Source organism: Saimiri boliviensis, chromosome 4 (assembly GCF_048565385.1).
Source record: "Saimiri boliviensis isolate mSaiBol1 chromosome 4, mSaiBol1.pri, whole genome shotgun sequence".
NCBI classification, from domain to species: domain Eukaryota; kingdom Metazoa; phylum Chordata; class Mammalia; order Primates; family Cebidae; genus Saimiri; species Saimiri boliviensis.
In genome coordinates this window covers 100,368,856-100,390,120 of record NC_133452.1, presented here as the reverse complement: position 1 = coordinate 100,390,120, position 21,265 = coordinate 100,368,856, and the positions used below count along the sequence as shown (strand labels likewise).

Sequence of the window (21,265 nt, the reverse complement as noted above, 5' to 3'; positions counted from 1 at the left end):
AAATACATCTTTAAAAATTAGCAAATCAAGTAGATATATATATATATAATATGTATATACCGCATGTAAAATGCTGTAAATCAACTTCTCTCTCTCTCTCTCTCTCTCTCTCTCTCTCTCTCTCTCTGAATGTAAAATGTTGCAAATGCCTGTAAAATGTAAACTGCCATACTGTAAAAATGGGAGAAAGATGTCAGGCACGGCGCATTCTACAACATAACTTAAGCAGCTTGAACTAGAAAATGCAACATGATCTGTTGCTGGACACAATTGCACAATCTCAATTACCCAGAAGATTCTACCAAACAGGAAATTCATGATGTGACTTCAGGAAACACAGCAATCATATTTAAAGATTAGCACATCCAAAAGCCTGGAATTTGTTCCAAAACAAAAAACGATTTTACAGGCCCCTTTTCAAATCTTGCATAAAACACGAATTAGTAAAACACAGAAAAAACTAACAGTTAAATTTGATATTTAGTTTCAGATCCGTAGCTTTCAAATTATACAAAATCTAAAATACAGGGTATAAAACCTTGGAAGTTAGAGGGCAGTTAGTGAAATATTCCAAACACACTCATAGTGTAAATTAAAGCTAAAAAGTATTTCTTCCCTTCCTTTTCTATGTGAGTCCGTATCTTTACGAAAACCATCGTGTACCTCAAGCCATAAATGTAGATAATTCCCTGCAAACTCTCTGAGGAACTTTTAAACCACAGTATTCGCAGAAATTATCTCAAAAAGAAATTTACAATACCTCCCAGCACTGTTAACAACTTTTTGATCTTGAGGGCACCTTACAGATCTGAATCTTTCTTGCTCCAAATGAGAAAATTGTTTTGTCGAACAATACTTAAATGAGCAGTGGTATGTGACTAATCAGTGAGGCTGCCAGTTTCTCAAGCTGCAGTGTTCTTGCAAGCATTACCACCGCCGCCCCTCCACGGAAAGGAAATACGCTTTCAACTGAATCGGAAACACACCACTCAAGCTGGCACAGTGCTCACTGAGATAAAGTAGGTATTTTAAGCTCTATGGATCTAACTCAAGTGCGAATTCAAAAAGAACGCTTCTCAAGATGGGATTTCGACAGAGGTTTGCAAAAAAAGGAGGAAAAAAAAAAAAAAAAAGCCCGGAGAGAGCTCCCTTCCTGGTCAGTTTTGCTCAGACGACCGCAGTCTTCGGGTTGGGCTCTGCCCTTCTGCTTCTCCCGGGAGCTCCCCGAGCTCGTCTGCTCAGAGGACAGGCTCCGGCGCCCCAGCGTGGGCGCACTGCGGGAAAGGGTCCTTCCTGCTCCAGGTCGGTAGGGAGACCCCCAAGGAAGCAGCCCTTTCCCCGGCGCCTGCCGCCGAACAGCAACCTTCCGAGAGGGGCAGGCGCAGGGTGCTAACCAGAACCGAGCTCCAGCACCACCACCTACCTCTCGCAGCGGACCTGAGTGCTGCACACGGTGGACCGCATACCCGCGAGTACAAGGCGAGGGGTGCAGGAGGTGCAGAACAGGCAGGGCTCGAAGGGGCAGCAATGCCCTCCCCCGAGGAAAATTCCTGCCACTTGACGCAACGCTGAGCCGTGGGGCAGGCCTGACCCTCGGGCGCGAGGGGCCACCCTGACCACAGCAGCCCCAGCCAGACCCGGCGACACTCACCACACAGAGCCATAGGCGCCGGAGCCCACTGGAGACAGGTTCTGGTAACGCTCGGGCACCTCCCAAATTGTCTTGTTCAGCTCCTGCCGGTAGAACGTGGGCCTCTCCTGAGACATTTTCCAGCGGCAGTCGCCAGGCAAGAAGGTGGCCCTGCGGGGCCCCCGCCTGCACCCGCACCCTCTCCCCGACCCTTGCTGCCCGCCCAACCGGGCGGGGACCTCGCGCTGGTCGCCCGCGCAGGTGCGGCTGCCGCGACCCCGCACACTCCCGCGCGCGCGGCTGCTGTCAGCCGCAGCGGCTGGATGCGCCTCTGCGACAGGGGCAAGCCCCGCTAAGGGCAGGGACGCGCTCTGGCGCTCAAGGCTGCGCCCGCCGCGATCTCCCTGCACCTTCGCCCCGACAAGGCCGACTCCGGGCTGCGTCGCAGGACTTCTGTTCCAGCTGCGCCCGCTGAGGATCCAGTGGTCCCGGTTCCAGAGCCAGCAAACGAGAGCCTCCCGCTGTACTCTCGCGAGAACAGCTCCCGGGACTCTCCGCGAACCGAGATTTTACCCAATATGGAACCTCTCCGCGGGCGGGGCTTCGTGAGAAGAGAGGATGGGAGGAGCAGTTCTCGCGAGAAGAGAGCAACAACTGTTAGACCAGAGGCAGAAATTCCCAGGGACTGTCTCCTTAAGGGCGCGAAGGCGGACTAGGGAAGAAAGAGATAAGCGGGCAGCACACGCCGCGCGCGCCTCACCGTGGCGGGCAGGGCAAATACCTGGCTCTGTGGTGGGAAACGAGAGGGACAAATAGCATGTCGGGGAAAGAGCCAAAAGATCTTTAACTGAGAGTAGTTACCAGCAGCTGAGCACCTGCTCAACGGAACCCCCAAATTCCAAAAAAACACTTGCATAAAAAAGAGACAAGTTCCGGCCAGAAGGCTGTTGCATTCCCATCTGTTCAAAGACATGTGGTTACTCTTCAAGATGCTTGATGAAATCTGCCCCCAAAGACAAATGTCAACCCTGCATCAAAGCTGAGGCTCTCCATTCAAACTCTCCTAGTAGTTCTTAAACTTACATGCAGAAAAATCACTCTGGGAGTTTAAGATGCAAGTTCTCAGGACTCACAGGGAATCTAATTGGGTAGGTCAGAGGACGGCATCAAGAGCATGTATTTTTATAATACATCTTAGGTGGTTCTGATTCAGGAAAGTCTCTGATATCTCCCTTTGAGAAGCATTAAAAAAACCATTACACTAAAGACTTGAAACTGACTCCTATCCTGAAGAGCCATCAGTGAAGAGGATTTTAAGCATTTAACTTAGGCCTCTTGGAGTAAGAAGAATAGGGCAGGAGTCTCATCGAATTTAGGCAAATCAATTGACCTTTCCTGAACCCTTAGTTCCAGCTTCTGCAAAAGAATTTCTGCCCTGCATTCCCGATGAACAGAGTCATGTGTAAAAACTAAACAAGATAAATGTGAATGGGCAAGGCATTATAACCTCATGCCTACATCCATTATCAACCTACGCCTATGCTAAAGCTTGTTACAATGAGCAGAAGAATCAGATCCTGTCTCATTCTCTTAGTTTCTTGTATTAGAAATAACTGGGTCCAAGCCAGGACATTTCTCATCATTTCCCGTGATTATTCTATTTTGTGTCATACACACCTTGGAGGGCTCAGACTTTGCCTATCTTGTCCCAACATCTAGCACAGTGTCTGGAACATAAAACATGTCCCATATGTATTTGTTGAAAAATTATGAACAATGACCATGATTTCACTTTAAGAGGTGGTGCAGGATCCTCAGTCCTCCACAAGGCAAGCAACATAAAACCAAAAAACAGAGTCATGGGTGATTCATGAAAGCTGTTTTGGATCCAATGTAGCTTAGCTGGAATTCTCTTATCTATAAAAACATAATGCTTGAGAATGTTCCAAACTAGGGAGGCTAGGAAGCTTTCTAAGATGTAATGGAGGGTGAAGGGGAAGTAAGAGTAAAAACATGATTGTGAAGAAGAGAGGGATGGGGCGGGGGCATCAAGGGAATGAGGAAATGGTTACAAGGGGTGAGGAGGAAGGCTAGAAGTAAGAATCCTCAGAAATGCACGTTTTTATCCTACAAATTGGGATGATGAGGTGAGGACAAATAAAAGCGTAAAGATAAAGTAAGCAGTATATTTGTGTACTCATTCAACAAATGTGTATTAAATGCCTACTGGGTGCCAAGCACTTGTAGTTAAAAAGTAATTTAAAACTACAGTTGCTGCCTGTTTGGAGCTTACAATCAATGGAAGGGCAAATCATTCAACACAAATTTGTTGAACATTTCCTATGTCCGCCACACTGTTGTGGGCACTGATAATAAAACAGTTGTTGAAAGGGATAAAAATCCCAGCTCTCATGGGGGTAAGACAATTTACAAAAAGGAATACATAAAGTGAATAATAAGGTAGGCACTAACACAGTCATCAAACAAACAAGTGTAAAATTGTAACTGGGCCCAGCAGGAATACGAGGTGGAGTGAGAGACAGCGATGGGGACAGGGATAGAGTGCGAGGAGGGTAAAGGGAGTGAGTGCAGAGGGCAAGTCTGTGTGCAGAGCCGTGATCTGGGCAGGAGGGTGTCATCCAGTGCGGGGAACTAGGCTTGTGGGGCAGAGAGCCTATGGTTGGAGACTTAGGGTGACCCTCCTAGCCTCTATTTCCCTTTACCTCTTCTGACCTGAGGAAGGCTTAAGTCTTCCGGAGATGTTAGTGAATTACCTTCTGTGCAGTACACTTGTGCATTACTGCATGTTCAGAGCACGAGGCCGGGCACCAAGTAGGCCCTGGATCAGGAGTAGTAAAACCTCGGAGAGAGTAGCAGCGTTGGCGGACAGGTACCGAGGTTTACCAAGTACTGGCTCAGGTCTGAGGAGGGCGGCCCAGATACCCCTTTCCTGGCTCCCCAGCCCAGCTGTTTATGCTCTCCTTCCTCGTCCCCTCCCCCACTCTCATCTCCTGCCCACCCGGAACGCCGGCGGGATCGGCCGCAACGGTTCGGGAACCGCCGGTGTCCGCGTCCTCAGCGCCGCCAGCTAGGCGGGAACCGTGTGGGACCCCAGCGCCCCACTCCCGCCCCCGCCGAGGAGTCAGGTGAGCCGCTGCCGGGAGACGCCCGGGCGCCGGGAACTGAAGACGGTGAGCGCTGAGGCCAAGGCGGGTCCCCAGGCAGGGGCTGCGTCCGTCACCAGCAGGTACCCAGGTGTGCCGCATGGTCGGGCACGTCGCGGGCACTCAGTCAATATCTGTGGAATGAATGAATGAATGAATGACGGTCGTCCCTGGGAGCTTATCTCTCAGGTATTGTCTCTACTTTCAAAGGCCGTGTGGATGGCAATGACAAGACACCGTGTGCGCGTTTTGCAAGCTGCGTCCTTTCAAATTCTCCTATCTATATTGCCAAAAGCCCCAGAACTGAGGTGCTGCCTGCACCCCACCGCCTACCCCATCCGTTTCCTCCCGAGGCCTGACTGCCCAGCCGTTCCTCCTTCTTTCAGACCTCGCTCCTTTGGTTCATTTCATTCCCTGCGACTGAATCCCCACCCCCACCTCCTTACCGCTTTCTTTTCCTGTCAAATGCCATTTATGCGTCAGGGGCCCCTTCTGAAGCAGGTGCCTTCTCCAGCACCCCCACCCCAATAATGAGCATCTCTCCAACACACCCTGTTACTCTCTCCACATCGCATGGAAGGTGGTTGTCCAATGTTTGTGTGTCCAGTGGTCTCCGCTTAAGGACTGTCATTTTGTTAGTCATCCCCAGCCACTAGCCAGAGGGACTGAAGGATCTAAAGGCCAGGTTCTTTGCTCATACCTTTTCTGTACTCCCAATACATTCTCCATAAAAACATAGGTAGTAACGGGCTTAGGGTTGTTTCTGATGGAATTACAAATGCTTATTTCGAAATTTTCGAAGTGAATTTCACCTTTCCATGATTATAGAAAACATAAGAAGGCCGAGCGCAATGGCTCACGCCTGTAATCCCAGCACTTTGGGAGGCTGAGGCAGGCGGATCACCTGAGGTCAGGAGTTCAAGACCAGCCTGGCCAATATACTGAAACCCCGTCTCTACTAAAAATACAAAAAAATTAGCTGGGCGTGGTGGTGGGCACGTGTAATCCCAGCTACTTCTGGAGGATGAGGCAGGAGAATCCCTTGAACCTGAGAGGCAGAGGTTGCAGCGAGCCGAGTTTGCACCATTGCACTCCAGCCTGGACGACAAGAGCTAAACTCTGTCTCAGAGAAAAAGAAAAAGTAAAAGAGAAAGAGAGAGAGAGAGAGAGAGAGAGAGAGAGAGAGAGAGAGAGAGAGAGAAACATAAGAAAGTTAACAATATTGGGGGGAGGGGTGGGATGGGAAAGATATTTCTGCAACTAAACTAGTTTTCAGGATTTCATATCATTTGGGTCAATAGCCAAAAAATTCTATTGTATTTAAACTTTTTATTATTGACTTTTTTTTTTTTTTTTTTTTTTTTTTTGACAGAGTCTTACTCTGTCACCCAGACGGGAATGCAGTGGTGCGATCTCAGTTCACTGCAACCTCTGCCTCCCGGGTTCAAGCGATTCTCCTGCCTCAGCTTTCCAAATAGCCAGGACTACCAGCACGCCACTGCGCCCAGCTAATTTTTGTATTTTTAGTAGAGAGGGAATTTTGCCATGTTAGCCAGGCTGGTCTCGAACTCCTGACTTTGGGTGATTCAACCACCTCAGCCTTCCTAAGTTCTGGGATTACAGGCATGAGCCATGAGCCATGCCTGGCCTATTTTTTACTTTTAAAACACTCAGAACACAGATAATGTAAATTAAGAAATGGATGGATGGATGGATGGATGGATGGACGGATGGATCGATAAGTGTATATGGCAGGTGAAAGAGCTAGGCCAAAAGTGCTTGTATTTTAACAATGCCCCCAAACTTAGCACTGAAAGGCTGACTAAAGATAATCCATTATGTTTACAGTGGTATTCATACTTTAATTTTTATCAGAATCACCTGGATAGCTTCTTTTCTTTTTTTTCTACCTAGTGAGACCTACTGAATCAGAATCTCTGGGGGCCCAGCAATCTGGACAGCTTCTTAAAACAGACTGATGGGCCCCAGAGTTTCTGATTCAGTAGGTCTTGCTAAGTGGAGCGTACTCAACAGTAGGAGTTTCTGGTCATTGCATCTTGTTGGGAAGGGTCCTGCTAGTACATGAAAATGAGCCACTAGGGTTTCTTTTTTTTTTTTTTTAGACAGAGTCTCACTTTGTTGCCAGGCACCAGACTGGAGTGCAGTGGCACGATCTCAGCTCACTGCAACCTCCACCTCCCGGGTTCAAGCAATTCTTCTGCCTCAGCCTCCCTGGTAGCTGGGACTACAGGTGCACGCGACCACGCCCAACTAATTCTTTTTTTGTATTTTTAGTAGAGACGGGTTTCACCATGTTGGCCAGGATGGTCTTGATCTCTTGACCCCATGATCTTCCCGCCTCGTTCTCCCAAAGTGCTGGGATTACAGGCTTGAGCCACCACGCCCGGCCGCCACTAGGGTTTCTATGAAATCAGGAAAGACATAATGGAGCTAGAGAAATTCCAAAGAAGATTACTAAAAATAATAATAATAATAAGGAAACCATGTGTTTTCCCTTGTTGCTGTTAGCCAGACATTTGATGGTGTTCCTTAAAGACAACTTTCTACCTGCCCTTCCTATCCATCCTCACTGTGGCCACAGGAGTTTATCACTTGATAATTTCTCCTAGACTATTATAATATTAATGCTCTCCAACTGGCTGTTTTGCCTCAGTCTCTCCTACCTCCAGCACTGTCCAGTAGAACTTTTTGTGATGATGGAAGGTAACCTGCACCGTCCAGTAAGGTAACCACTAGCCATATGTTGCTGTTGAGCACTTGAAATCTAGCTAGTATCACTGAGGAACTGAATTTTTCATTTTATTTTAAGTTTAAATAGCCACATGTAGCCAGTGGCTACCACACTGGACAACTCAGCTCTAGAACATCATACTGGCACATTTCATCTTCCCAGAGTGCATCTCTGTGTGTATTACTACTCCTGCTCAAAGATTTTAAATAGGCTGGGCATGGTGGCTCAAACCTGTAATCCTGGCACTTTGGGAGGCCGAGGCACGTGGATCACCTGAGGTGGGGAGCTCAAGACCAGCTTGGCTAACATGGTGAAATCCCTGTCTCTACCAAAAATACAAAAATTAGCTGGGAGTGGTGGCAGGCACCTATAATTCCAGCTACTCAGGAGGCTGAGTAAGGAGAATCATTTGAACCTGGGAGGCGGAGGGTGCAGTGAGTCAAATTGGGCTGCTGCACTCTAGCCTGGGTGACAGTGCCAGATTCCATCTCCAAAAATAAAAATAAAATATATATATATACATATACACCTATGTATATATATATATATATATATATATATATATATATATATATACATATGTGTGTGTGTGTGTGTGTGCGTGTAAAGTAACTGATCATATTTTAAAGCCAGAAAATTCCACATAAAAATCTGGCATTATGGCTTCCCCTGGAAAAGATTAGATCTAAGCCATTCTGGGCCCCACATTGACCAATGGCAAGAATGGCTGGAGCTAAGCAGCTTCTGCTGCCTTTGCCAGCCCCACTGTTCCCATCGATCCTTGATGGTTATATTTTGCCTATTTTACACCAATCCTGCTTTAATGTCAAAAGTAAAAGGTAAAGGGATAACAATGTCCACTAATGATGGGATATAGGCGCCTGCCACCATGACAGGCTAGTATTTTTAATAAAGACAGGGTTTCACTATCTTGGCCAGGCTGGTCTTGAATTCCTGACCTTGTGATTCACCCGCCTTCGCCTCCCAAAGTCCTGGGATTACAGGCATGAGCTACCAACCTGGCCGAGTTTATGTTTTTTTTTATTGTTCAAAGCACAGAATATTAAGAATGGTTATACTTTCTGGGTTTTTTTTTTTTTTTTTTTTTTTTTGAGAGGGAGTTTCGCTCTTGTTGCCCAGGCTGGAGTGCAATGGCGTGATCTCGGCTCACTGCAACTTCCGGGTTCAAGCCATTCTCTTGCCTCAGCCTCCCGAGTAGCTGGGATTACAGGTATGCACCACCACACCTGGCTAATTTTGTATTTTCAGTAGAGACAGGGTTTCTCCATGTTGGTCAGGCTGGTCTTGTACTCCCAACCTCAGGTGATCCGCCTGCCTCGGCCTCCCAAAGTGCTAGGATTACAGGCATGAGCCACAGCGCCCGGCCAAGAATGGTTATATTTTCTCAGGGATGGATTCCTATCCATCCTCATTTACTCTACCTTTTCAATCTTTTAAAAGAGCAGGGTAATATAGGGTGTTTTTTTCTTTTTGAGATAGGGTCTTGCTCTGACACCCAGGCTGGAGTACAGTGGTACTACGATCCTGGCTCACTGTAGCCTCCACCTCCTGGGCTCAGATGATCCTCCCACCCTCATCAGTCTCCTGAGCAGCTAGGACTACAGGCCCATGCCATCACGCCCAGCTAATTTTGTTTCTATTTTTAGTAGAGACAGGGTTTCACCATGTTGCCCAGTCTAGTCTCAAACTTCTGTAGCTTTTCATTCTAGACCATGAGGCTACTAACTATATACTTGGCAGCCATTCAAGAAATATTTGTTAAGGGCCTGCAAAGTGAAAGGCATTATTTTGGGTCCTGGGGCTACTGCTGTGAACAGTCATAGTCCTGCCTCCTGGCTTTACATTTTATGGGGGGAACCAGACAATGGACAAACAGACAAATAATGAATCTAGTGCTGGCAAGGGCGTTGAAGAAAACTAAAAGGTGAAGGGTTAATGATGGCTGCTATTTTAGATGGAGGAGGAGTTAGAACACTTGTATTGAGCATTTAACCCTTCATATATGCTGGATAGTGAGCATTTTCAATGAAAATTGTTGATTGATACTGTCTACCTCTTGATCATTTTCCTGCAACATATCAACACAGTTGAATATAAAGAAAACTAGGCCTCCCAGCAGGACACCTGGGTTCTAGTCCTATCTCTAATAAGTACCAGACAGCAAACACTGTTTGAACTTCTGGGTTTTGTTGTCTCCATTTGAAAACTGAGAAGAATACACATAAAATTGTGCAACATTGAGAAAGAGTTTGGTACAACTGAAACCTGCTAGGCAAGTGTAAAGCATTTTTACAATGGAATTTTATTTCCTCAAAAATGTGCTGAGGATCTGGATTACTTAAAATGCTTTTTTATTTGATATCTTTCCACGCATCCAGGAATGGCACAACTAGAGAGGAGCGCCATCTCTGGCTTCAGCTCTAAGTCCAGGCAAAACCCGTTCGCATATGATGTTAAGCGCGAAGTGTACAATGAGGAGACCTTTCAACAGGCGCACAGAAGGAAGGCCTCCTCTTCTGGGAACATGGACATCAACATCACCACCTTCCGACACCATGTCCAGTGCCGGTGCGTGTGTCCGATCATTCAGCTGCCACTGAGCGGGGCAGGACTGAAACCTAACCTGACGCCTTTGGGGTCCACTTCTGTCTTTCTTGTCTGAGTTCTTGTAATCAGAATCCTGCAGTTTATTGTGTAATTTTTCTTCAGTCATTTTTGTGGTTTGTCTTGTAGCACCTTTTTGACTGTAAACTTCTTGGGCATAAAGACCATGGGTGTCCCTGCAGTATCTAAGGAGGATATTTTGTAATTCCATTGTTCAATCGACCACCACTACCAGACTCCTGACAAAAAATAAGAAAGCCGGCTGGGAGCGGTGGCTCACGCCTGGAATCTCAGCACTTCGGGAGGCTAAGGTGGGAGGATCACTTGAGGCCAGGAGTTTGAGACCAACCTGGGCAACATGATAAAACTCTGTCTCTACTAAAAATACAAAAATTAGCCGGCTGTGGTGGCGCGTGCCTGTAATTCCAGCTGCTTGAGAGGCTGAGGCATGAGAATTACTTGAACCTGGGAGGCGGAGGTTGCAGTGAGCTGAAATTGTGCCACTGCACTCCAGCCTGGGCAACAGCAAGATTCCATCTCAAAAAATATTAATAATAATGGCTGAGTACAGTGGCTCATGCCTGTAATCCCAGCACTTTGAGAGGCTGAGGTGGGCGAATCGCTTGAGGTTGGGAGTTCGAGACCAGCCTGACCAACTTGGAGAAACCCCGTTTCTACTAAAAATACAAAATTAGCCAGGCATGGTGGCACATGCCTGTAATCCCAGCTACTCAGGAGGCTGAGGCAGGAGAATCGCTTGAACCCAGGAGGTGGAGGTTGCAGTGAGCCGAGATTGTACCACTGCACTCCAGCCTGGCCAACAAGAGCAAAACTCCATCTCAAATAATAAAAACAACAGCAATAATAATAATAATAATAATAATAATAATAATAAGATAGCCATGATGAACTGATTAATGGTAGGGGAATGAGATTCTTCTAGTCTCATATCCAATAGTGCCCTCATGGTGGTACTCATGATCATCAAGGCAGAATCTACCACCACTACCTCTGATACACCCTGTGACTAGCTAGGTCCTGCAGTTCAGGGACTCTTAACCCGAACCTTCTAGCACTCTGATAAAGTTAACCAACCTCTTTCAGAATAATTTTTTAATGTTTTTTATTGTGGTGAAATATGTATAACATAAAATTGGCTATTTTGACCATTTTAAAATGTACAATTCAGTGGCATGATTGACATTCGCAATGTTGTGCAACCCTCACCACTATTTCCAAAACCTTTTCATCACCTCAAACAGAAATTCTGTTAAGCAATAATTCCCCATTTCCCCTACCCTCAGCCTGACTAACCTCTCTTCTGCTTTCTGTCTCTGTGAATTTGCCTATCCTAGCTATTTCATTTAAGTGGAATCGTACTATATGTTCGTCTTTTTGTGTCTGACTTATTTCACTTAGCATACTGTTTTCACGTTTCATTCACATCGTAGCATGTATTAGAACTTCATTTCACTTTATGGCTGAATAATACTCCGTTGTATTTGTATACCACATTTTGTTCATTTTGTTAATGGACATTTGAGTTGTTTCTACCTTTAGGCTACTGTAAATAATGCTGCCATGAACATTGGCACAGGAGATCTGTTTGAATCTGTTTAGGGACGTAACTAGGACTAGAATTGTTGAATCGCATCATACATCTGTAGTAAATGTAACTTTTTAAGGAGCCGCCAAACTGTTTTCCGCAGTAGCTGCACCTGCGTTTTCATTGGCAATATACAATTTCTCCATGTTCTCTCCAACATTTATTATTTTCCATTTTTAAAATTATAGCCAACCTATCAGGTGTGAAGTGGTATCTCATTGCGGTTTTTTTGTTTTTGCTTTTATCTTGCATTTTCCTGATGACTAAAGACAATGAGCATCTTTTGGTGTGTTTATCGGTTAACTGTATATCTTCTTTGGAGAAATGTCTATTCATTTCCTTTGTCCTTTGTAAAATTAGGTTGTTTGTCTTTTTGCTGTTGAGTTACAGGAGTTCTTCATATATTCTGGATATTAAACTTTTATCAGATATATGTTTGTAAATCTAATAAATTTGTAAATATTTTCTCCCATTCTGTAGGTCATCTTTTCACTCTGTTGATAGTGTCCTTTGATGTAGAAAAGTTTTTTGGTTTTTTGGTTTTGTTTTGTTTTGTTTTGTTTTGTTTTGCGATGAAGTTTCGCTCTTGTTGCCCAGGCTAGAGTGCAATGGCACGATCTCTGCTCACTGCAACCTCTGCCTCCCAGGTTCGAGCAATTCTCCTGCCTCAGCCTCCCGAGTAGCAGGGACTACAGGCATGTGGCACCACACCTGGCTAACTTTTGCATTTTTAATATAGATGGGTTTTTGCCGTGTTGGCCAGGCTGTTCTCAAACTCCTGTCCTCAGGTGATTCACCCATCTAGGCCTCCCAAAGTGGTGGGATTACAGGTGTAAGCCACCATGCCTGGCTGATGTAGAAAAGTTTTCAATTTTGATGAAATCCAATTCATCTGTATTTTCTTTTGTTGCCTGGGCTTTTGGTGCCATATTTAAGAAACTATTGTCTAACTCAAGATCATGCATATTTTCTTTTCTTTTCTTTTCTTTCTTTCTTTTCTTTTTTTTTTTTTGGAGGCAGATTCTCAATCTGTCACCCAGGTTGCAGTGCAGTGGCGCAATCTCTGATCACTGCAACCTCCGCCTCCCGGGTTCAAATGATTCTCCTGCTTCATCTCCTGAGTAGCTGGGACTACAAGTGTGTACCACCATGCCCAGCTAATTTTTGTATTTTTAATAGAGACAGAGTTTCACCCTGTTGGCCAGGCTGGTTTCAAACTCCTGACCTCAAGTGATCCACCCCACTTGGCCTCCCGAAGTGCTGGGATTACAGGCATGAACCACTACTCCCAGCTGAGATCATGCATATTTTCATCTATGGTTTCTTCTATGAATTTTACAGGCCTGGCGCGGTGGCTCACGCCTGTAATCCTAGCGCTTTGGGAAGCCAAGGTGGGTGGATCACCTGAGGTCAGGAGTTCAAGACCAGCCTGGTCTTCATGGTGAAACCCCATCTTAAAAAAAAAAAGAATTTTACAGTTTTAGCTTTAAAATGTAGATCTTTGATCCTTTTTGAATTAATTTTTGTATATAGCATAAGGTAAAGGGACAGCTTTATTCTTTTACATGTAGGCATTTGTTTTCCCAGCATAATTTGTTGAAGAGATTTTCTTCACCTAATCAATTATCTTGGCCAAATAATTTTTACTGCATAAAATAATCAGGATTATAAGGAAAACCAGTTACATTGAAATACAGTTATCTAAATATCAAAAATACCAAAATTGTGTTATTTAGTAATGTGGGTCTAATAACTACCATAATTTCAAAGGAGTGATGAATGTAACTAATATTTCAAGATCTCTGTAGCAATTGTAATGTAATATAGAAATGTTTGTGATTTCTACTGGTGAAAAAGTCAAGTTCTGCTGATACTACTGTGATTTGTTGCCAACATTCATAATTGAAGGAAATATTAAAGAGGTTAGTGAAATAAAGATGTAAGTTATCCTACATAATTTTACACATATCCCCAAATACTATCTAAAGACCACTTGGGGGTCCACAAACTTCAGGTCAAGAGTCCTTCATGACCTACATCATTATAGTAATCGTAATTATCCAAGTTGTCCTCACTCATATTCTGAATTTATGAGTCCCTCTTATCCACTGGTTTATCTCCCACAACTGGCACGTGTTGGTATGTTGACATGTTGGTGACAAGTATGGAAGGTCCCTACACAGTCCTGCTCCAGACTGTGCCCTCCTTGAGGCATTCTCCTTCGCCCATATCCTGACTTTTGCAAGTCGTGGTCTTGGATATCCCTCCCTAGTCCTCTCACTTCCTCTGCTCCAGGATGGGTCAGATACATGTGCCAAAGAGGGCATTTGGGGACAACATTGGCTTTGTCTCTGCAATGTAATAGCCTTTATTTTTTTTTTTGAGACGGAGTTCGCTCTTGTTACCCAGGCTGGAGTGCAATGGCACGATCTCGGCTCACCGCAACCTCCGTCTCCTGGGTTCAGGCAATTCTCCTGCCTCAGCCTCCTGAGTAGCTGGGATTACAAGCACCCGCCACCATGCCCAGCTAATTTTTCATATTTTTAGTGGAGACGGGGTTTCACCATGTTGACCAGGATGGTCTCGATTTCTTGACCTCGTGATTCACCCGCCTCGGCCTCCCAAAGTGCTGGGATTATAGGCGTGAGCCACCGTGCCCGGCTTTTCTTTTTTTTTGAGACGGAGTTTCACTCTTGTTACCCAGGCTGGAGTGCAATGGCCCAATCTCTGCTCACCGAAAGCTCCACCTCTTGGGTTCAGGCAATTTTCCTGCCTCAGCCTCCTGAGTAGCTGGGATTACAGGCATGCGCCACCATGCCCAGCTAATTTTTGTATTTTTAGTAGAGACGGGGTTTCACCATGTTGATCAGGATGGTCTCGATCTCTTGACCTCGCCATCCACACTCCTCGGCCTCCCAAAGTGCTGGGATTATAGGCGTGTGCCACCGCGCCCGGCCCATTTTTTTTTCTTTTGAGGTGGAATCAGCTCTGTCACCCAGGCTGGAGTGCAATGGCACAATCTCAGCTCACTGCAACCTGTGCCTCCCAGGTTCAAGCTACTCTCCTGCCTCAGCCTCCCAAGTAGCTGGGATTACAGGTGTGCACCACCACACCTGGCTAATTTTTTGTATTTTTAGTAGAGACAGGGTTTCACCATGTTGGTCAGGCTGGTCTTGAACCCCTGACCTTCTGATCCGCCTGCCTCAGCCTCCCAAAGTGCCAGGATTACAGGTGTGAGCCACCGAGCCCAGCCAATAGTCTTTTTTCCTAACTTTACCCTTATTGTAAATAAGTATTCCCAATGAAATTTCACCTTGCCTTCTTTCTACCTTCCTTACTTATTTAGCCTTGCCATCCAGACACTTAAATCTGACTCATTCTGCCTCCCATGAGCTTTATAGCAACTGTTACTCCCTACCTCTAAAACATCTCCACTTGTGAGTTTTAACCAGAAATGTAGCACAGCACAGAGGTTAAGAGCACAATTCTCAAGCCAGGCTGCCTGGTTTTGAATACTAGTTCTGTTTCTCAGCTATGTGACCTTAGGTAAGCTATTCAACCCAACCCTGCTGTGCCTCAGTTTCCTCATCTGTAAGACCAACATGATAATAGCACCTGCCTCATAAAGCTGTGAGGATTGAAAAAGTATTTGTGGCCGGGCGCGGTGGCTCAAGCCTGTAATCCCAGCACTTTGGGAGGCCGAGGCGGGTGGATCACGAGGTCAAGAGATCGAGACCATCCTGGTCAACATGGTGAAACCCCGTCTCTACTAGAAATACAAAAAATTAGCTGGGCATGGTGGCACGTGCCTATAATCCCAGCTACTCAGGAGGCTGAGGCAGGAGAATTGCCTGAACCCAGGAGGTGGAGGTTGCAGTGAGCTGAGATAGTGCCATTGCACTCCAGCCTGGGTAACAAGAGCGAAAACTCCGTCTCTAAAAAAAAAAAAAAAAAAAAAGTATTTGTAAAGCACATAGGAAATAGCACTAGATAAGTGAGTTTTTTAATGTAAATAAAATTATCTTTTAACCTCATCTCTTCCTTTCTGCAGAAAACTTATCTCTTTCCCCATTTTCTTCCTCTTTTGCAACTGCAAATCTCCACTCTTATCAAAATCTCCCCTGTGCTTTCATTTTGATTCTCCCATTTCTCACTTTTAAGATGTCTTAACTAAAATCCAGATTCATGTCTAAATCCAGATTCAAATGCTAGTACTATTCCCTCATCAGTTTCAACTTCTGTTCCTCTAATTCCCTCCTGAGTTCCTGTCAGTTTTTTTTTTTTTTTTTTTTTTAAGATGGGGTTTCACCATGTTGGTCAGGCTGGTCTTGAACTCCCGACCTCAGGTGATCCGCCCGCCTTGGCCTCCAAAGTGCTTGGATTACGGGCGTGAGCCACCACACCCAGCCAGTTCCTGTCACTCTTAAGTGACAAAGCCTCATCTCTCCATGTCTATTGTATTTTTCACCTTGGGGAAGAGCTTCAATGACTCTGCCTTGGATGGCTGGTCTTACCCTAAGTGACTGACACACGGAGAAGAAGGGAGACTGAAGCAGGTAAAGGAACAAATTGTTCCAGTACCATGCTCTACTCTCCTCCACAGAGGCTCATAATTAGAAAGAGCACACTTTGTACACCTGCCTCACACCCAACGACTCTCCTAAGAACAGCAATGTGATGTTTCTTCCAAACCAATGGTCTTGCTCATGGTTGCCGAGCAGCATTTCACAGCTGCCAATAGAAACTTTGGAGGTAGGAGAGTGGCTAGAACACTGAACCAGAAATCAAAGACTTGGTTTCTAGCCCCATGTCTGCTCACATTTATTCCTGTGACCTTGGTAAAGTCATGTTTATTTGGCATTAATTACTTTAGCAATAGTAATGCTCATAGTTGTGAGTAAAACAGGTTTTCTCAATCTCAGCATCATTGACATTTTGGACCAGAAAATTCTTTCTTGTGGAGAAATGTCCTATGCATTCTATAATGTTTAGCCTCTACCCACATGTCAATTGCAAGAATAAAAAATGTCTCTTGATTGGGCACGGTGGCTCATGCCTATCCTAGCACTTTGGGAGGCCGAGGAGAGCAGATCACCTGAGGTCAGGAGTTCAAGCCCAGCCTGGCCAACATGGTGAAACCCATTCTCTACTAAAAATACAAAAATTAGCTGGGCATGGTGGTGCATGCTGTAATCCTAGCTACTTGAGAGGCTGAAGCAGGAAAATCACTTGAACCTGGGAGTCGGAGGCTACAGTGAACCAAGATCATGCCACTCACTGCACTCCAGCCTGGGTGACAGAGCAAGACTCCATCTCAAAAAAAAAAAAAAAAAAAAAAAGTCTCTGGACATTGCCAAATGTACACAGGGGAACAAAACTGCACCTAGGAGAGATCTGCTGGGCTAAAAGATAATAAAGCCTTATTTTATAAAATTGTTTCTTTACATAAATAACACAGGACATTGTATTCCCCATTTTCTGCTAATTTCTACATGTCACAGGTCAAAGTAAGACAGAGTAAATGTTTGGTAAAAATTGTCCAGGCTGGGCGTGGTGGCTCATGCCTGTAATTCCCGCACTTTGGGAGGCTGAGGTGGGCAGATCACCAGAGACCAGAAGTTCGAGACCAGCCTGGTTAACATGGTAAAACCCGTCTCTACTGAAAATACAAAAATTAGCCAGGCGTGGAATCCCAGCTACTTGGGAGGCTGAGGCAGGAGAATAGCTTGAACTCAGGAGGCAGAGGTTGCAGCAAGCTGAGATCACTCCACTGCACTCCAGCCTGTGTGACAGAACAAGACTTGGTCTCAAAAAAAAAAAAAATAATAATAATAATAATAATTAGTGCCATGCTCTACTCTCCTCCACAGAGGGTCATAATTAGAAAATACACTCTTTGTGCACCTGCCTTGTACTTGGGGACTCTCCTAATTGGGAATGACATGAATGTGTTCACTGCCCTTCTATCTATCAATGTCCCATCTCAAAACACTGTCCTTGTCAAGAGAAAACAACAGCAGTCCATTTTTCTATTGAAAATGTGGTAGATTTAATTCTTCCCAAATATCCTATAAAAACACAGAACTGATTATATGCTGGATGTATATGACTTGGTTCTTGACATATACATAGCCCTTGCTTCTGAAGCTAAGGTGATTTAGTCCCCCAGGGAATATCTTGATGTCTGGAGACATTTTTAGCTGTTACAGCTGAAGGAGGGAGTTCTACGGATTTTGAATGGTTAGAGACAAGGGATGCTGCTAAACATCCTGTAATGCACAGGACAGCCCACCAACAAAGAATTATCTGGTCCAATATGTCAAACTGTCCGTAGTGCTGATAAGACTCTGCTATTTTTTGGCTATGTGGGCCAAATGCCTTTTCTTGGCTATGCAGGCATTTTCTTTGGAGAAACTAACCAAGTCTCTTCTCTCTCACAGCTGCTCATGGCACAGGTTTCTACGATGCATGCTTACAATCTTTCCCTTCCTAGAATGGATGTGTATGTATCGATTCAAGGATTGGCTTCTTGGAGACTTACTTGCTGGTATAAGTGTTGGCCTTGTGCAAGTTCCCCAAGGTAAGGAAGATAGAAAATCTGTTCATCCAAAGACAATAAATTAGACCTTGTCCACGTGCCCAGGGTAAAAAATTACTTGTGCTAGATGAATAGAAAAAAAAATGAATTTTATTCACAGCATTACCATTTGTTCCCTTATCTGCCAGATTTCTAACCTCTCCAGAGTGGTTCCAAAAGACTTGGTTTAGATTAAACCCCTGAATGCTTTCCACAGTACTTGCAACACCCACTCTTGGTTATTTTTTCCCTCAACTAGCTATTTCATACTTATAACTACTATACATCTCACTTGGCATTGACTTACATAGAAAGGTGAAGGATGGGCCAGGCACAGTGGCTCATGCCTGTAATCCTAGCACTCTGGGAGGCCAAGGCAAGCAGATTGCTTGAGCTCAGGAGTTCCAGACCAGCCTGGCTGACATGGTGAAACCTTGTCTCTACAAAAAGTACAAAAATTAGTGGGGCATGGTTGCACGTGCCTGTAGTCCTAGTTATGCTGGAGGTTGAGGGTGGGAGGATCACCTGAGCCCAGGAGGTTAAGGCTGTAGTGAGCAGTGATCACACCACTGTTCTCCAGCTTGGGCAACAAAGCAAGACACTGTCTCAAAAAAAAAAAAAAGTGAATAATAGGAAACATAGCATGCCAGTATCTCTTCAGCAAGTGACAAGCAATCCAGTGCCCACTCATTGGTCTTCCAAGCAGCAGTTCAGATGTAAGACAAGAAGATCACACAGATAGGAGTGGGAGCTTATCTGGGCTTTACAAACCTAATTTCCCAAATAGGAATCAACAACTCTTATAACAGTTCCATAAATATTGCTTCCAGAGTCCCACAAGGGGACATGTCCAGTTATAAGAGTCCTATTCTCAGAGAATCCCAAAGGTAGGATTTCCAACTGGATATTTATCTTTCATTCACAGTCCTCTTGGTCCAGATGGAGCATACTATTTGGGCTCATTTTTACCATAAGCAATTCTGCCTGGTAACACATCTGACATGCTACCATTATAAGGTTTCCAGGGAAACAGAGCTAGAAAGTTAACCCAAGGTCAAATTCATCCTCAAAAAATAGAATGAATTTTATAAATCCTTTACTCACAGTAGTTTATAGTTCCCTACATAGTCTTTAAACACCTCCATTTCTCTATTTTTCTGAGGCCCAACGGGCAGGGATGAAGCTTGTGATTGGGCAGGTTATAGATATCACAAAAGAGGTCAGCAAGATGGACAAGTTGTGGCTGAAATCCAAATCTAGCACAGCACTGTTAATTGGGGAAGACAGAACTTTTTAAATCTTTATTTACTTGTTTATAAATTTCAAACAGTAAAATTGCCTTTTTCCCTTTTGGTGTATAGTCAGATTAATTTTAACACATATGGCTGGGACCAGGGGCTCACACCTGTAATCCCAGCACTTTGGGAGGCCTGGGCAGGTAGATTGGTTGAGGTCAGGAGTTTAAGACCAGCCTGGGCAACATAGCGAAACCCCATTTCTACTAAAAATACAAAAATTAGCTGGGCATGGTGGAATGTGCCTGTAATCCCAGCTACTTGGGAGGTGGAGGCAGGAGAATCACTTGAACCTGGAAGATGGAGGTTGCAGCAAGCCAAGATCACACCACTGCACTCCAACCTGGGTGACAGAGTGAGCCTCTGTCTCAAAAAAAAAAAAAAAAAAAATGAGCACATATATAGACTTGTGTAACCACCACCACAATCTGGATGCAGAGCAGTTTCATCACCTCCAGAACTCTCTTGTGCCATACCTTTTGTCATATCCTCCTCCCCGATCTATAACCCCTAGCAACCACTGATCTGTTCTTCAGCACCACAATTCTGTCTTTTTGAGCACATCATATAAATGGAATCATACAGTATATGTACATTTCAAAGGCTGGCTTCTTTTATTATGCATTATGCTTTTGAGATTCACACAAATTGTTGTGTGTATCAATAGTTCATTTTTATTGCTGAGTAATATTCTACAATAGGGATATATCACAGCTTGTTTATCCATTCACTTGTTGATAGAGATTTTGTTTCCAGTTTTGGTCTGTCACAAATGAAGTTGCTATGAACATTCATATACAAGTTTTGTGTGAACATAGGTTTCATTTTACGAAAGTGGAGCTGGATTGCTGGTCATATGGTAAGTGTATGTTTAACTTTATAAGAAACCACCAAACTGTTTTCCAGAGTGGTTTTTGCTACCATTTTACACTCCCACCAGCAAAGTGTAAGAATTTCATTTCCTCCACATCCTCGTCAGCACTTGATATTGTCAATATTTTTTTAATTAAACTATTTTGAGATAATTATAGATTCACATGCACTTGTAAGAAACAACAGATAGAACCCATGTACCCTTTACCCAATTTCCCCAATGGTAATATCTTGCAAAACTGTAATTCAGTCTCACAACCAGGATATCGACATTGTTTCAAATAAGATAGAGAACACTTCGGCCACCACAAAGATCCCTCAAGTTGTCTTTTTTCTTTCTTTGTTTTTTTTTTTTTTTAAAGAGACGGGGTTTCGCCATGTTGAACAGGCTGGTTTCGAACTCCTGACCTCAAGTGATCCACCCACCATGGCTTCCCAAAATGCTGGGATTACAGGCCTGAACCACTGCGCCCGGCCAAGTTGTCTTTTTATAGCCACCACTACCTGCCTCCTGTCCTTGTCTCCTCTTACTCCCTACCTATCATGAATATGTTCCTCACTTCTATAATTTTAACATTTCAAGGAAGTTATCTAAGGGAATCATACAGCATTTAACCCTTTGTTATAGGTTTTTTTTCACTCATCATAATTCTGTGGGAATTCACCCAGATTGTTGTATATATCAGTTGTTTATGCCGGGTACGGTGGCTCACGCCTGTAATCCCAGCACTTTGGGAGGCTGA

The 21,265-nt window shown here is 44.6% G+C and overlaps 2 protein-coding genes across 4 annotated transcripts in view; one reads left to right on the top strand and one right to left on the bottom strand.

Annotated features, from left to right (window-relative positions):
- MAPK14 (mitogen-activated protein kinase 14) overlaps positions 1-2,188 on the bottom strand; it is an 86,075-nt gene extending 83,887 nt beyond the window's left edge. Inside the window, exons 1-2 of one of the 3 annotated variants that reach the window (XM_074397969.1) lie at positions 2,041-2,186; positions 1,652-1,734 (exon numbers count right to left, since the gene is read on the bottom strand). Coding sequence is in view for 2 of the 3 variants with exons in the window: in XM_010334079.3 (XP_010332381.1) it covers positions 1,652-1,767 (116 nt within the window). In the remaining variant the exon portion in view is untranslated. Of the gene's footprint in view, positions 1-1,651 lie in introns of all 3 variants that reach the window. The other 2 variants (XM_010334079.3, XM_010334078.3) reach the window with 2 other exon arrangements.
- A 2,103-nt stretch (positions 2,189-4,291) lies between these two features.
- The window catches only part of SLC26A8 (solute carrier family 26 member 8), a 107,371-nt gene continuing 90,397 nt past the window's right edge, over positions 4,292-21,265 (top strand). The window contains exons 1-3 of the mRNA XM_074397964.1: positions 4,292-4,877; positions 9,946-10,135; positions 18,218-18,357. Coding sequence (XP_074254065.1) covers positions 9,948-10,135; positions 18,218-18,357 — 328 coding nt within the window. The 5' untranslated portion in view covers positions 4,292-4,877; positions 9,946-9,947. The remainder of the gene's footprint in view (positions 4,878-9,945; positions 10,136-18,217; positions 18,358-21,265) is intronic.